The 14,818-nt window shown below is 41.0% G+C and overlaps 1 protein-coding gene across 6 annotated transcripts in view; it reads right to left on the reverse strand.

Annotated features, from left to right (window-relative positions):
- Nucleotides 1-14,818, reverse strand: part of TLN2 (talin 2) — a 136,953-nt gene that overhangs the window by 15,223 nt on the left and 106,912 nt on the right. For all 6 annotated transcript variants that reach the window (XM_083870743.1, XM_083870740.1, XM_083870742.1 and 3 more), the window contains 11 exons: nt 13,965-14,135; nt 13,206-13,352; nt 12,257-12,358; nt 10,812-10,931; nt 9,136-9,282; nt 8,236-8,402; nt 7,351-7,534; nt 6,600-6,725; nt 6,186-6,302; nt 4,044-4,229; nt 408-515 (listed from right to left, as the gene is read on the reverse strand). In XM_083870743.1, coding sequence (XP_083726869.1) covers nt 408-515; nt 4,044-4,229; nt 6,186-6,302; nt 6,600-6,725; nt 7,351-7,534; nt 8,236-8,402; nt 9,136-9,282; nt 10,812-10,931; nt 12,257-12,358; nt 13,206-13,352; nt 13,965-14,135 — 1,575 coding nt within the window. The remainder of the gene's footprint in view (nt 1-407; nt 516-4,043; nt 4,230-6,185; nt 6,303-6,599; nt 6,726-7,350; nt 7,535-8,235; nt 8,403-9,135; nt 9,283-10,811; nt 10,932-12,256; nt 12,359-13,205; nt 13,353-13,964; nt 14,136-14,818) is intronic.

The following is a 14,818-nucleotide window of genomic DNA, read 5'->3' on the forward strand; positions in this document are numbered from 1 at the left end:
GAGAGGCATGTAACAGTGCCTTCATACAGATTATGTAACCTCTTCAGTCTGGGGGATAGGCTTGTGCCTAGTATGTCTACTATTTACTCTAGGCTTAAAATAATACTGAAATGCCTTATTTTAATTTCTTTGTCAAGGACCTTTTTTAGGTTCAGATTTGTATTGCCTCCAGATCTGACCCAGAATGCAGCTCCATTATTATTATTCCATTGGAATACTCCAATATTCCTTCTGTCTTACAGATTGAGCTGAAATATTGAGGTTCCTTTAGCTTGCTCTAACAACAAAACTTCATAATCTTGTGACGAACTGATAAAAATGAGTCACTATCAGTCACTATAGAAAGAGGGCAGGGAGATTACTTTCCTTGGAAGCAACCCGGTATATACATGTAGATGGCTCCTTACCAGGAGAACGTGCTCCAGGAGTTCCAGGTATCCCAGGGTACATTCAGTGCCAAAGCGCAGGGCTCTCTCCCGAACTTCTTCACTCACATCTGGGTGATATGATGCTTGCTGAGGAGGCAAAACAACATTAGTATCCAAAACAGCTCCCACAAGAGAAGATCAGCACAGAGAGATGGGGGAAAGGGAAGGGAGGAGATTTTTTATAGTGTGCAAATGACATTTGAGCTTCAGGGCCAGCCATTTCTGTTGTAAGCAAATGGTGCTGGAAGAGCAGCGGAGCTCCAGTTCTGTAAAGGCTCATTAATGGTGATAGCTTGATGGAGAGATTTAACACAGCAGCAGCAGTGCTGGAACCTTCTGTTTAAACACAGAGAGAAGCTGCAGCAGAGTCAGGTCTTTGTAAGGAGTTCCAATAAGTGTAATGTCTGGCAATCGGACATACGCCCACCAATTCAACCATTTTATTTTTAATAAAAAGTGAAACGTGCAGCCTCTTCAAAGCCTTGTACTTTCTACAATAAACTTCTAGGGAACTTTTTTTATTGTGCAGAAGCACCACTTGTTGCCAAGTGAAAGTTCTCAATATTCACAGCATTTCCTCTCACAGAGCAGCTCCTGCAGCCTCTCCTCTCCCGTTGGGATGGGGGATTAGCTCACGGCTCACTTATTTCGGCCCTTCCCGCAACCGCGACATCCCGAGCCAGGGCGGGCGCTGGTCTCTGGGCTCCCTCTGCAGGGAAGCTCGGGAGGAGCAGGGCACGGCCCCTCCTCATCCCACCAACACCCTGGCTGAGGGGAAGGGACATGGGAGAAACAGGACTGATTTTCCTCATCTTCAGCGTACTTCAAATGAGCTGCCAAAGCCCAAAAAGTTCAGAACCGTTCTGTTGTTTGGGGGATTTTTTAATTTTCAAACAGGGCAAAGGGCCCCTGGGTGTTTCTTATACATACATTGTAAAGCACCCTAAAATGTCTCTTTTGCACTTAAATATTACTGTAACACAAGGAATTAGAGCAAGCATCTGTAGGAGGGAAATACAAAGTTCCTTCTATGTTTTACATACATAGCCAAGACTGGTCAAGAGTATTTTTGGGAGCATTTTTAAGGTTCAGTATAAATTCCAAATACTTCACAGCAGCCTAAAGAGGTGACAGAAGCCATTGTAGGAAATCATTTTTGTAACCAAGAAACATCCAAATACACATTTCACTACACTACTGGGGACATGCAACAGAAATGCCTTCTCTCCCAGCCTTGGGCAGAAGGTCTGCCTAAACATCTCAAACTGAAATGTGTCTGAGGAGCCAGAACACACTTTTGTTTCCTCATGCTGAGGCTTCCTTCACTATCAGCCCTCATTTTCTCTCTACATACTTTCCACAGCAGTAAGGCAGGGTTCCTATGGATTTGACAGGCCTTTCAGATCTGTTTCCTTTCCAACAGCAATCACCACAAAGAGTGATACTATGCACAGCTTAATTACTGCATTATTTTATATAAATACATAATTAAAAAAAGGAATTGTTATCTTAGGGCCTGCTTTAACATTCAATAAATGTAATTACAGCATTTCCACTGACTTTAATGAGAGTTGTCTCACTACATCCCACAATAAGCATCTTATTATCCTTTGAAGTAACATCTGCTTATAAGAACTGAATTAGTAATGAGCACTGTAAATTCATCTATAGCAGACCAAGCACAGGCATCTATATAACTGTTAATTCAAACGCCTTATTCTACTTGCCTTAGGCAACAGGCAGTTAAATAGAACTTCCATTCAAATCCTAACACTAGGGAAGTCAGAGCTGTTCTGTACATTCCTACCACATATCATACACATGCACTTGTGTCTTGGCCCAAAGAACATAAAAATCTGATAATTTATCAGTGCTATTTCTACAGAGTACCTTAATATCACCATAAAATCCCTCCAATGGTTATCAAATATCACAAAACCCAAGTGAGATTGCATCACACAGCTTTTACAGGATAGTAGGGCTAAGACTGCTGGTTCCTATCTCTAAAATTCGAGGAATGTGGTTTATCATGGAAATGCCATGTCCAGTTATCGATTTGTAGGATTAATGGCATAAGATTTCTAAGACTCTGAGCAAAATTTGTAGAAACAAGATTTTCTAAATCAAGTCTGGTTCAAACTGTGTATTTAAGATCTTCATTAAATGATACAGCTGTTTTCTCATACATTTTAGATAATGCATAAAATTAGTATTCTTGGAGACTTTTATTCCTGTTTGTCCAATAAATGCTCTTGGTCTTAAGAAAACAGACTAGATCTTAGGCCTTGGCACTAAATGATTCCCAGCCCCTTTTCCTTCTGAAGGCTCCTTTCTTTGTAAAAGCAATTCCCTGGGAGATCACAAAGGCTTTTCCAGCACATCCCAGACCTCCACTGTTCCATTTGCAGGAAGTTTCATCCTGTCAGCTACTGACAATGCACAAACCACTCAAAATCATTAAATTAACTGAGAGCAAATGTAAACATAAAACCATTAAAAAGCAATGTTCATAAATAGATGTTCAATAGTATGTACTGGGCTGTGCATGCATGGAAGGGTTTTATAACGTTACTAGAACCAGAGGATTCTGTTCCTGAGAATCTGCTGTCTGTTTGGAAAGACAAATCAAAATCTGAAGCATGCAAAATGGTCAAGAATTGTCAGACACTAAAAAACCTGCTACAAAACTAAGTCAATATAGAAAGTTTCATTCAGTGGTTTTGGATAAGGGCAGTTCTAAATTAGAATTTGCACTTTTGAAAGAGGATAATTTTTAAAAGAAACATAACCTTTGTGTCTGGGCGGTATTAGGCTAAAAATCAATCTGGGACTGATGGAGGCAGTTAGGATTTGACCAAATACTGAAAATCAGACACCACACAGAGAGCACCATTATTCCACTGTCACCTTCCATACATGGAAAGACATGGAAAAATAAATAACTAAGATTTACAGGCAAAGGCAGTTTACTACAGTCACTACTGAAAATCAAAAGGAATGAGATCCTCATAATCTCATTTTTTAATCATTTATTTATCCCTAGATTTTTTTTATCATCAGAACAAAGCCAAATGGCTTAACAGTCATTTATGGAGCACACAGTATAGAAAATACAGCTACGCTATTTTTATAGGGCTACAGTTATTTTAATTTAAAAATTGCAACAAAAATTGCATACATTTTTGAGAAGCAAAAAAGAAATTGAGCAAACCAACAGGTTTAGTCAGGGGGAAAAGAACTACTAAAGATAGATCAGAGTGATTTCTTTCACTGTTCTAGGAATATTGAAATTATATTTATGACCACAGGAATATTTGCATATTCTACAACTTGTACAGATTGTTTTTCTTCTGACTGAAAACCAGGAAATTTCAGCTCAAATAAAATTCCTCATTTTCACAAAAAGAAAACAGTAAAAATTAGTACTGTTTTTTTTTTCTTTTTTTTTGTGTGCATGGCACAAAAAAATCCTGAGAGAGGTTCCCTTAAAATTACCTCACCCATTAACTTTCTCATATGAAAAGCAGAAAACTGAACAAAATCTACAACGTCCTATGGATTTAGAGGCACACAAACACAAAAAGCTCAATCTTAGGCAAGGAAGGGGATCTTTACCTTACAAGCTGTCAGCATGTCAGACACTGCTTTGCGGCTCAGATTTGCTGTGGCAATCACATCCTCCTGCCGGCACGAGTTCCCGGCCGCCACAGCTTTGGCAGTTGCCATGGTGATCCCTTTCGTCATCCGGATTGATTCTTCAGGTGATGATGTCTTCTCTGGAACCTCGCTCGACTGAAACACCTAAAAGTGAAAGCAGAAGGGAAGTCCAGTCAAAGCAGAACAACCGTGAGAAAGTGACAGCGAACGGAAGCAGCCTTTGAACAGCAGGAAATTAGAAACACATCTGGAGTACTTGGGTATCACTGCTGCTCGTCATGGGCCTGGATGTGATAAGCCTGCTCACCTACAGATACCAGAAAGAAATGATAAGCAGAGGGAAGGAGACAATAAAAAGGGTTAACCCATTCATCTCATCTGCATTTAACTACCCACATGACAGTTACAGGCAGCTGTTCAGAGCCTTACCAGATTAAAAGAATTACTGTTCCTTTCATTGCATTATTTTCTCATCCTGACTGTTGTTTAGGCTGGTCTGCTGACATGAGGAGATCCTTCCCCTGCAAAGGCTGGACGCTACCAAGTGCTTGTTGATAGCACAGAGCAGCAGAGACTGAGAGCATCACCAACTAAAATATTCAAATGTGTCTTAAAAAAGCAGAGGTGGAGCGTTGTCTCTTAGGCTATATTTAGTCTCCCTTAGAAACCTAAAGATATAATTTTGCAGGGTGAGTCATGTGAAAATAGTTCAAATTACCTGAGAATTACACGAATTCTGGAATACAAGAACTGTGGGAAGATGTAGGTAACGAGAACTGCGCAATCTTACTATGATCACGTATCTTCTTTTCCTGAGCTTTAGTCTGTATTTGCTTGCCATTCTTTTACTGTGCAGGGGCAATTTGGAGTGCATAATTAATCAGGAGGTTTCTTGACCACACACAGTGCAACTTAAGCAGGCCAGTGGTTTCAGAATGCAAATGTCAGGACAAAAATGACCCTGGTCTATCCTGTGCTCCCAGTTAATCAGTTTTTCACTTCCTCTCTCCAGAAATAGAAGTGAAGTTCAAAAATGAATTCTGGTTATACATATGAAGACATCCCTCAGTGTTGCTCAGAGTCAGCCCCTGGAATTCCAGATCAAGCCTGACAGAACTTGGGCACCTATTTGCCACCCTCTGTTCTCCCCATGAACGAGATGACAACACCACAACCACGTGTCCCTTAGCAATGCTGACAAAAGCAAGAGGAACATTTCAAACAGATACCAACCAAACTGAGAAGAATGTGCTAATGCACAATTCTCCAGTGACAGATCTGAACAGGTTTTAGCTCAGAGTTACGGGATGGGATGGAACAGCCAGGCTTTCATGAGGATACACAACAGTAACTTGTGAGATATTGTAGAGAAGATGCCTCATCAGGTACCAGATGAGGAGGTTTTCTGATTGCCATATGTATTCCCAATGACTATACACAGATATTTAAAAAGAAAATAATTTAAAATAAATTTCCTCACTACAACAGCTTTGCTCACACAGTGGAAACTGGATGTTTGATGAAGAGCATTTCACAAGACAAATTGGTGCCACAGTGCAGTTATGGTGTAAGAATTGCTAATCCACAGCCTATACAACAAAGCATTTCCTGCTGAAGACTTTGTCTTTATTACAAAAATGGACTGTAAGTAAAGGAAGGAAAAAATCAGACTTCTTCATAAACATGCAGATATTAATTTTTGTCACTCACTATTATGCTAGTAAAAAATCACCCTAACTATACTTCACGTCTTAAAGAGGAAGGAAAACAATTGTCATGGTGTAAACACCTAATCTGGGAGAAAATTTCACACTATCATTAATTCCTGCTTACACAGAATATCAATAGCAGGCCATGTATCACAGGTAGAATAATTTCATAATAGGGGAAAAACAGAAACAAGTTTAAACTGCAGACACAGTATGAGAGTGATGCTGAGGAGACACTACCAAAGCCAGGATCAAAAAAAAGTGAACAGCATCAGATCAGAAAATAATATCTGTACTGAAATCTTAAGGTCTAAAGGAAAAGGAAGCAGTTGCTGCCAGCTTTGTCTAAGGACATACTTGCAAAAGCCACTACAATAATTTAGTTCTGTACCGTGAGCTCCTGTTTGATGTACTCAATTGTGGCCTCAAGGGCTCTTGTCCCTCGAGTAGCTTCATCTTCTACTGCTTTAACAGTCTTCAAGAGGGATGTGACATTTGTTACCATCACCTGAAGAAGAGAGAAGTGAAAGCAATAACATGTGAATCCTTCCTCCTGTTTTCAGAGGTGGCAGGGTATGAAGCAAGGCAAATTAAGCTGGGAACCATTGTTATTTCTAATAGGACCTAAGAGACTTCATGAATTCTACTTGTTACAGGACTAAACCCTTGTGTTGGCCATGATACCATGATAATTAATTAAATAAAGAAATGACGCAATCAGAAATTGCTGAAGTCAAAGTTCCACATATTTATCAAATGTGGTTGCACAAACACTTTCAAATAAAATTTAAGAATAAGGTTTTACCTTGGCAGCACCTTTCAGCTGGTACATGGATGGATCATCTGCTGGTTTGCTGGCAGCTCCTTTGGTAGCACCAATGAGATCAGAAAGGGCCTTTGCAACATCCTTGATAGCATTGATCAGAACAACCTATGGAATAAGAAATACCTATAAGGATCAGGCAATAAAGGGGGACTGCATGAGGGTGTGATTTTTAGAACACAGCTAAAAAAAAAAATCTATCTTTTTTCAAACATCTGTAATATGCCTGCCTGCTTCCATTTCACTGAGATCCAAACAAACAACTGAAGAAATATTAGGGATAATCCACATGGAAAAGTTGTAGAGTTAATTGAAAAACAAGACAGATATAGCTGGAGAATGGCAAGAGTTTGTCAGTTTACAAAAATGACACAGCCCAGACATAAGCTGGATAAGCAGCTTTAATGAGCTGCAAGCTCTTCAGAACAAAAATGGGATGAGCCAGAGTTCCAATCACAAGTTAGTAAAAATGAGCCAAATACTCTGCCAGAAGCATCCCAGCTGGAACACAGCAGTGAAATAAAAGCAGAAGGGTTACACAAAGGCCTGACTAGTTCCACTCAATGCTTGATCCTCCTGACTGTATTCTAAACAAGTGATATCTGAGTAAACCCAGAAAACTCCCAGAGGAGATGAACCATATTGTGTTGCTTAAAAAGCATAAGTCACACCAAGTTCTACCAAATGAAAACTGTTCTGTGTAAGAGTATCAGGAAATCTTAAAACATCTCACCTGTGTTTCAGGATCATCAGATCCCAAGCTAGCTGCTCCCAATTTTACTACCTCAGCAAGTTGAGTGATGGTGTTGGCTGATGACTGAGCTGCTTGGGCCAGTTTGTCCTGACTTGAGGCAGCGCCAGAAACCAACAATTTTGTGTCTTCAACTAAAGCTTTTGCTGTTTTCAGGATATTTTCCCTGTAGCAAAAGAAGAGGAAGCAGGGAAGGAGTGGAAAAGGAGAAGGGAAAAATGTGTTTTCTAGTGTTATGGTGACTAACAGCTACACAAAAGAGCTGATCTAAATCATTGTCTCAGTGTCCATTCATAACATAACACAGGTCAAGGGTGTAAGTTAAAAAAAATGCAAACCAACTATTAAAACAGCAGCAGAACACCTGGGGCAAATGCAGGGCAGTGTAATAAAATGAGGCCATCTTGAAAAGAAATAGATTGGGCAGTAGCATCAGAGAGCATTGTATTTGAATACTAAAAGAAAATCTGGCCATGCTGTGAGAAAAGTACCAGGTGCTAAACATCCATATTAATCAGCATATTGTAAGAAAAATTAAAGCAATCATGGATGAGGAAGGTAGAAGAAAGAATGGCAACAGGAACAGAGAGTGTGTCCTCATCAGGGTTCCCCACCCCTTCCCACCCATAGCCATGTCAGGACAACAAATCCAAAGCAACATCTGGGTAAAAGAAATCATTTTGAGTATGCAGTTCACAAACAAGTCAAGTCCCAGGTTTCCTATTTCTCTTCTCACTCCCCTGCCTCTTTGAATTTCATTCATAGGAATCCAAAAAGGTAAAATTTTATCTCCATGTCCCAGACTCTTCTGCCAGTTCCGCCATTCCCCTGGGCATGCACTCTTCCATCTTTTTTGGCAACACTGACCTGTGATCTGCAAATGATTCATTGTTCTCAGCATTAAGGGTTCCAGCAGTAGCAAACATGATAGTGGTGTCCAGATCTGCAATTATCCCAGACACAGCACTGGCTGCAGTAATACAGGCCTGTGTGCCTTTGTTCCCTGCCTGGAGGGCAGATAAAACCAGGGAGACCTAGAAACAACACAAGGTAACAAGGTGGTCATTGAAAGAAAGCTGGTCCTGTGAATCATTACTACTCTGCCAGCTTTAACTTTACTTACAAGGTACTGTCTAGCTGTGCCTAAATTTGGAATTGTCACTACTCCTGGGATACATCATGAAACTGGTACAGCTGAGAGCACATTAACACAGGCTGAACCAATGGCATTTGGTGAAATCTGAAAGCCACTGACACCAACTCTAAATGTTCATGTCCAACAAAAGGAGAGAGATCCCATCAAAAAGGTTCAACAAAACTACCCAGGCCATTTATTTGAAGGGGATGTTTCCAAGAAACAAGAAGCCCCACAGGGTTTGAAGATGCAGTTCCAGGCAGTTTGGCCCTGTCCTAAAAGGAGGACATTGCTACATGAAGCCATGTCACTGACCAACCTCACAGTAACTGTGGCCAGGGAGCACCTCCTAAGGCACAAGAGCCATCTCACATCTTAGGATATTCCTTTGGACCAATCTCCCTCTGATAGGAGGTTGAAGTTTTATGGCATGGCCTGAGGAAGGACTAATCATGGGCTAATCCAGCACATGAACACTGAATGCTTAAAGGAAAACCTTTGGCTAATTCAGACTGTACTATACTAAAATGCAAAGTTTAAAGAAAGAGTTTCCTGAATCCAGTTTGACTGGTTTACTCTCAGTGGAAGCCTGGTAGACAAACACCATGGGGTAACAAAGAAAGCTGTCTTACCTTTTCTGTGACAGCACGAGCACATTCTATCAACTCCCTTTTGGTGTAGCTGTCTGTAGGGCAAATCTGGAGAGCTCCAGCTTTTTGCACAAGAAAGATACACCCATGGCCAAGTTCCTGCACCCGAGTCCTGATTTGGAACCCGATCTAGGTGGTAAAGAAGGCACAGGGAAAAAGGAAGAAAGCAAATAAAGAGATGTCATGCTGGTACACTGTGTCAACAGATATGGAAACAGTGTCTCTTGTACACCAGTATTCTGCCCACCACTACATCCTCTGGAAAAATCAGAAAAAACCCACAGCTGTAATTCCATCTACACATGAAACGCAGCCCTATAAAAGGCTCCCTGATGCAACAGGGCAGGAATGACCCAGAGGCCAGGGAAGAGAAGGGGTAAGACAAGCACCTGAGTCAACTGGACATAAATGAAGCACATACAACTTCACATTTAAACAATGTGACTTCATCATCCAGAACTGCCCTGTCAGCATGAGCTCTACTCAAGGTATGTGCAACAGGTAAAAAGCACATGGTGCTGTACATGGCTGAAACTGGGCCAAAAAGTATGCCAGTATGTGATTCTCTTTGCTTGGTTTTGAACCTCACACAGCCTTCACTCTCCAGAATCAACCATGTCCATGTGGAGCACTGAAATGGGGAAAATCCTGCTATTACCACTTCTGATTTATTAATAATCCTACATCCTAAGATGTGTGGTCCCTATTTTGAAACATGATAGTTGTAGTCCCTGCATGTATGTTGTCATTCTGGTGTGATTTGGGATTAATACATGAGCAGGAATCACATCCATTAGTATCACAAATGGAATTATTTTAACCTCAGGCACAAAGTAACATGCAGAAGTAGTGATTCAACTTAACAATACTGAGCCAAGTGCAAGCCACTGCTCTTCATGTAGCTACTGAGCACAAAACATTTAAGTGTATCAGCAGGATGTGTGAGCACAAAGTCAAAAACTCTTTAAAGGATTTTTATGTAGATAATCTGATACATCTGGAGAAGGTGAGATACCCTCTTACCCCATCTTGTCAAAGTTTGTTTATGTTCCAGTAAGAAGAGAAGGGTTAAAGGGCAGTTGGTGCAGTTGTGCTCAGAGAAGATGCAGCAATTCCCACAACAGGTTAATGCAACTGAGGTGAACAGCCCGTCCTCCCCACTTAGCATGAGGCAAGTAAGATGCTTCTCCCACATCACATTCCACCTCTGAGCTATGGAGGATGTCCTTCAGAAAAGACTTGTGCTCCAAGTGCTTGCATGAATCTCACTTTCAAGATAGGAAGCTATACTTAAAATCACTTACAGGCAAGATAAAAAAAGCATATACATATTTATAACTTGTCAAAACATACAAGATTGAAGGAAAGCCACGTAGTAACAAGTTAAGAGTTTAAGTTTTCTTTGTATTTGCAAATTGCCTGTAAGTGAAAGCCCCAAGTAATTTAGGAGGTTCTGTTGTGGTCTATGGAATTATCCACTTTTATCCTGAGCTGTTTCTTTCTAAAGCCAGACAGAGGTTTTGAGAAAGGGTTTCTGTTCTTTGATTGGGCAATTCTTACAACAAGGTTTGTCACCTTTACTGTGTTGCTCACAGTAAAAGAACACCCTTGCCAACACCACGGTGTGCAGAGAATAAAGAGGTCTAAAAGCTGCAGACCTCCTCTGGTTCTGCTGTAGCTGCAGCCATTCGGCCCTGGAGGGCCAAATGCCCATAGTCATTGGTCATTTGCGACGCAAGTCCTCCCAGCTCCTCCGGGTTAGTAACCGACTTAGTCATCTGAAAAAAGAACACAGGCAAGAGAAAAAGACAATTGACAGGCATGAGAATAACTTGTTAATACACCCCAGATTAGAAGCACGCTCATCTGTTTGGCCACGCTGATAAAATGGGGAAATCTGCTTGCCACGGAAGGGACGTGTCCTCCAGCAAGAATTCCAGAGGAAACTCAAGCAAACATGCTTTATTAGAGTCATGGCAACTGGGCAGTTGCTGCACATATGGAGGAATCAAAGAGCAGCAGTTAGAGCCAATACTTCACTCTTTGACACACAGGGGCCATTGGCCAGGGACAGTTATTCACACTGGGAAGGAAAGTGGGGTTTGTGTGTCACAGCCACCTTATTTTGTCAAAGGTGAGCTAATCCCCATCAGCCTCAGCTGAGACGTGGAAGCATGGAAATGGAAAATATCTGAGGACCAATGCAAAACACATCTCAGATGAAGGAACAGGTTGGAGAAGAAATAGGGAGGATGACACAGAATGTCTCAGTAGAATGTCAGTATAAATAACTGAATCTTTAGAAAAATCCTACCTTTTAACAGAGATAGATCTTCTGTCTCAAATTAATATAAGTAAAAACAACAGAGGTCCATCCCTGGGACAAAACTAATTTTAGACAAATTTCTACTGTCATAGATAGCAGAATCATGGAGCTGTCTTGACTGCAAGAGCAATTTGTGAAAAATCCTGCCTGTAGCTCTCATGAACAGCCACCTCAACTCTCTCAACAATGAATTAGCAATCACAGTACTGTTCCAAGGAAAACCACATTATGCATTACTGTGAAACACAAATAAAGAAAAATCTCGATTCAACAAGTGTCACTTTTTTCTTTTTTTAAACCCAGGTGAGTCATAGAAATGAAAGAAAAAGACAGCGTGGGGTGTTGATCTGTATTCATTCATTAAGCATTATAGAGCTCTGAAAACACTGATGTTATTTCACTGGCTACATGAAACTATTTTTGTGAAAGAGTATCCTGAAGTCACTGATAAACAAAAGGTGACATTTCAGCCCAGTTAAATGGGCTGATGAAAAAGCATGTGGTTTTATTTTTATTTCTCCTCAAAAATGAGCCAAATAAAGAGCTTTTGTGCAGAAGAGCCACAGTACAATTCAGTGCTTCTCCTGTAGAGGACCCCTCTATGATCACACCACTAAGATGCAAGAGTTAAATTGACAAAATCATCACTCCTTTTGCTCCATTACTCCAAAAGAGATAAGATGATGGAAAATTTGATGATCAAGAGTGTCTCAACACTACGCAAATAATTCCACGTTCCTTACGTGGAGTTTGGATCCTGTAAAGGTAATTTCTTACCATTTCCTGTGCTGTAACAGCAATGGCTTTGGAATATTTCACCACAGTGGTCTGATAATCAACAAAAGTTCCTTTTGGATCTGGAGGTGTACCTTCATCCAGCTGCAAGACACAGGGAAAAACACAGCATTAAAAAGTCACAATAAACAGCATGCTTTACAGGCAATAGGAAAATTGTATTATATATTCAATTCTATGATCTCCTCTCTCTCAAGATATGCAAGTTAAAATAGTGCACCGGGATGTACAGAGAAGCTCAGCAAATACTTGAGCCCAGGTTATGAGCATGGAAGATGCAGAGAATTTAAAGTGCAAAGTTTTTGAGCATGAGGTTTGCTGCTCATGCAAGGTCAAACAATCTGCTCTTCTCAGCTAATAGAGAAAGGAAGGTGCAACAGCTACAAACCAAAATGTTCATGCCAGAAGATAATGTAAAATGTCTTTATGCGCTAAAGTCTTCAATCTTTTAAATCAGGATAGGAAGAGCCAAATATTTGGTTTGAATTCATGTACACTTTGCAACTATACATCTTCAGTAGAATGCATTACTAAGCATAGCAGAACATTTCAGGCTTGGACATCATCTTCTCTGAAAGTAACTTGCTTCAAGGTTGGCCTGCTGTTCATTTAAGAGACTAGCATGAAAGGTAGGGGGAATAAAAGGAAGCAAAAATAAGAGGTCACTTGACCTAAGATGATATTTAAATACCAGAATATTGCTGAACAAACTGTTTTGTAGGAATGCTACTGACAGGTAGCATGTAGATTGTAAACATGAGCACCATGGCTCACATCAGTTTTATTTTACAATATGCAAAATCAAATAATCATCAGGTTCCCTGTGACATTTCATGACTGACCACTGAATCAGCACCAGTTTGTCCAAAGCACTGCAGTGTGGATCAGCTTTCAAACACAAAGTGAGAAAGGGGTTGATTTCTATGCTCACCTTGGTCATTGCCTCTGCAATCGAGTCTACCATACCTCCAACCATGCCAACTTCACTTGCAGCTTCATTTAAAGTGACCATGATGTCATCCACAGCCTCCTTCATCAGCTGGGCAGCCTCAGTGATGGCATCATGAGTATGAGATGCCTGGTGGACACAGAATGAGAAAAGAGAGATAGTCAGAGGATGTTCTCTCTGCAAAACAATGTGTGAATCAGAACTGTAAGAAATAAAAACAGTAAAGGCACTGAAAATAACACTGCTGGGCAAAGATGACAAGTAAAACACTGTGGCAAAGTGGACAGAACAGAACTTGTTAACTCCTCCAAGGAGCCATGGCACACAACACGTTCAGCCTCATGTGCCTCAGTCTTTTTAAATGTCCTCTAAAGATGGCAGCTCTCCATAAGGCACAATCGCACCTGAGTTATGAACAGTTGTGTGCTGCTGCTTTTTCCTGACAAACGTCCCCATCCCACTGGGCCATGCACCAGACAAGCCCTGGATTTTAACTATTTGCTTGCCCTATGAGAGCCTAGATAGCTGCTGTCACACCCTGACTTTGTGTCCCCAGAGAGGATGCTGTGAGAAGACTGGGATCCTGTCTTGGAGAAATGTTTCCACTCTCAGGACACATCAGGAGAGCTGTTACTAGCACTTTGGCTGCAAACATATCCCTTCACGGTACAGCAAGTATCTGCTGGGTTTTCTGCCATACTTGCCTTCCTCTCTCCCCCTTAATGCCACACAACCACCTACCTTGGGGTTTCCTCCCCCTTCTTTGGCAGCATACAACATCTGTAAGGCAGATTCTGCTAGAGTCTTGCTCTGGTCCAACACAGTCATCTGTTGCTGATGATTCAGTGTCTTGGATGCCACACCAACTGCAGCTAAAACAAGGGGTTCGAAGTAACTTGCCAGCTGTGTTACCTAAGGAAGCCAGAACAACCCCAGAGAGGCATTAACCACACTTCTCAGGTGAAACTGAGAAAACACATCCCCTGTTCACCGTTGGGATGTGGGTCAGCTCAAGGAGCAGTCCTTCTGCACTGTACAGCACTGGGTTTGGATCGTGTGCCCAGGGATTGTGTCTCCCCTCACTGTCCAACTCCTTTGCAAAGCCACATCTCCTCCTCCAGAAGCTTGAGGTTATATGTAACTGTTCAAGACTGTCACGGGAGCCACGTGCTATCCAAGAGTATCCCTGAAAAGCATCTCCTCTGGGCAAGGGAGGAACCTCTCAATCTTTGTTGCCTCTACAGTTTTCACTCTCAAGAATATATTACAGGATGAGAACTTGCTACGTGAGAAACTTCTAAATCTTGCAATAACCTTGCTAAATATGCTTTTGGTAAATATGCATTCTAACATTTGGTTTTTTGGACAGACATCTTATGAGTTTGACTCTACTTACACTCCATATAACAGGAAGAAATTTACAGAAAGCCCCTAGCCAAAATCCTCCATTCATATCTTTTTTCTGGCCCAAAATGTAAAAAGGTTCATTTGGTCTTGGCTCCAAGTATTTGAAAATTTTATATTTTTTTTCTCCTTACAAATGTGTTCTTCTGCTGTCCCACAGGAAGAGAAACTGCTATGAAATTGGGGTCTTC

This window comes from Zosterops lateralis (assembly GCF_965231275.1).
Source record: "Zosterops lateralis genome assembly, chromosome: 13".
Taxonomy (NCBI): domain Eukaryota; kingdom Metazoa; phylum Chordata; class Aves; order Passeriformes; family Zosteropidae; genus Zosterops; species Zosterops lateralis.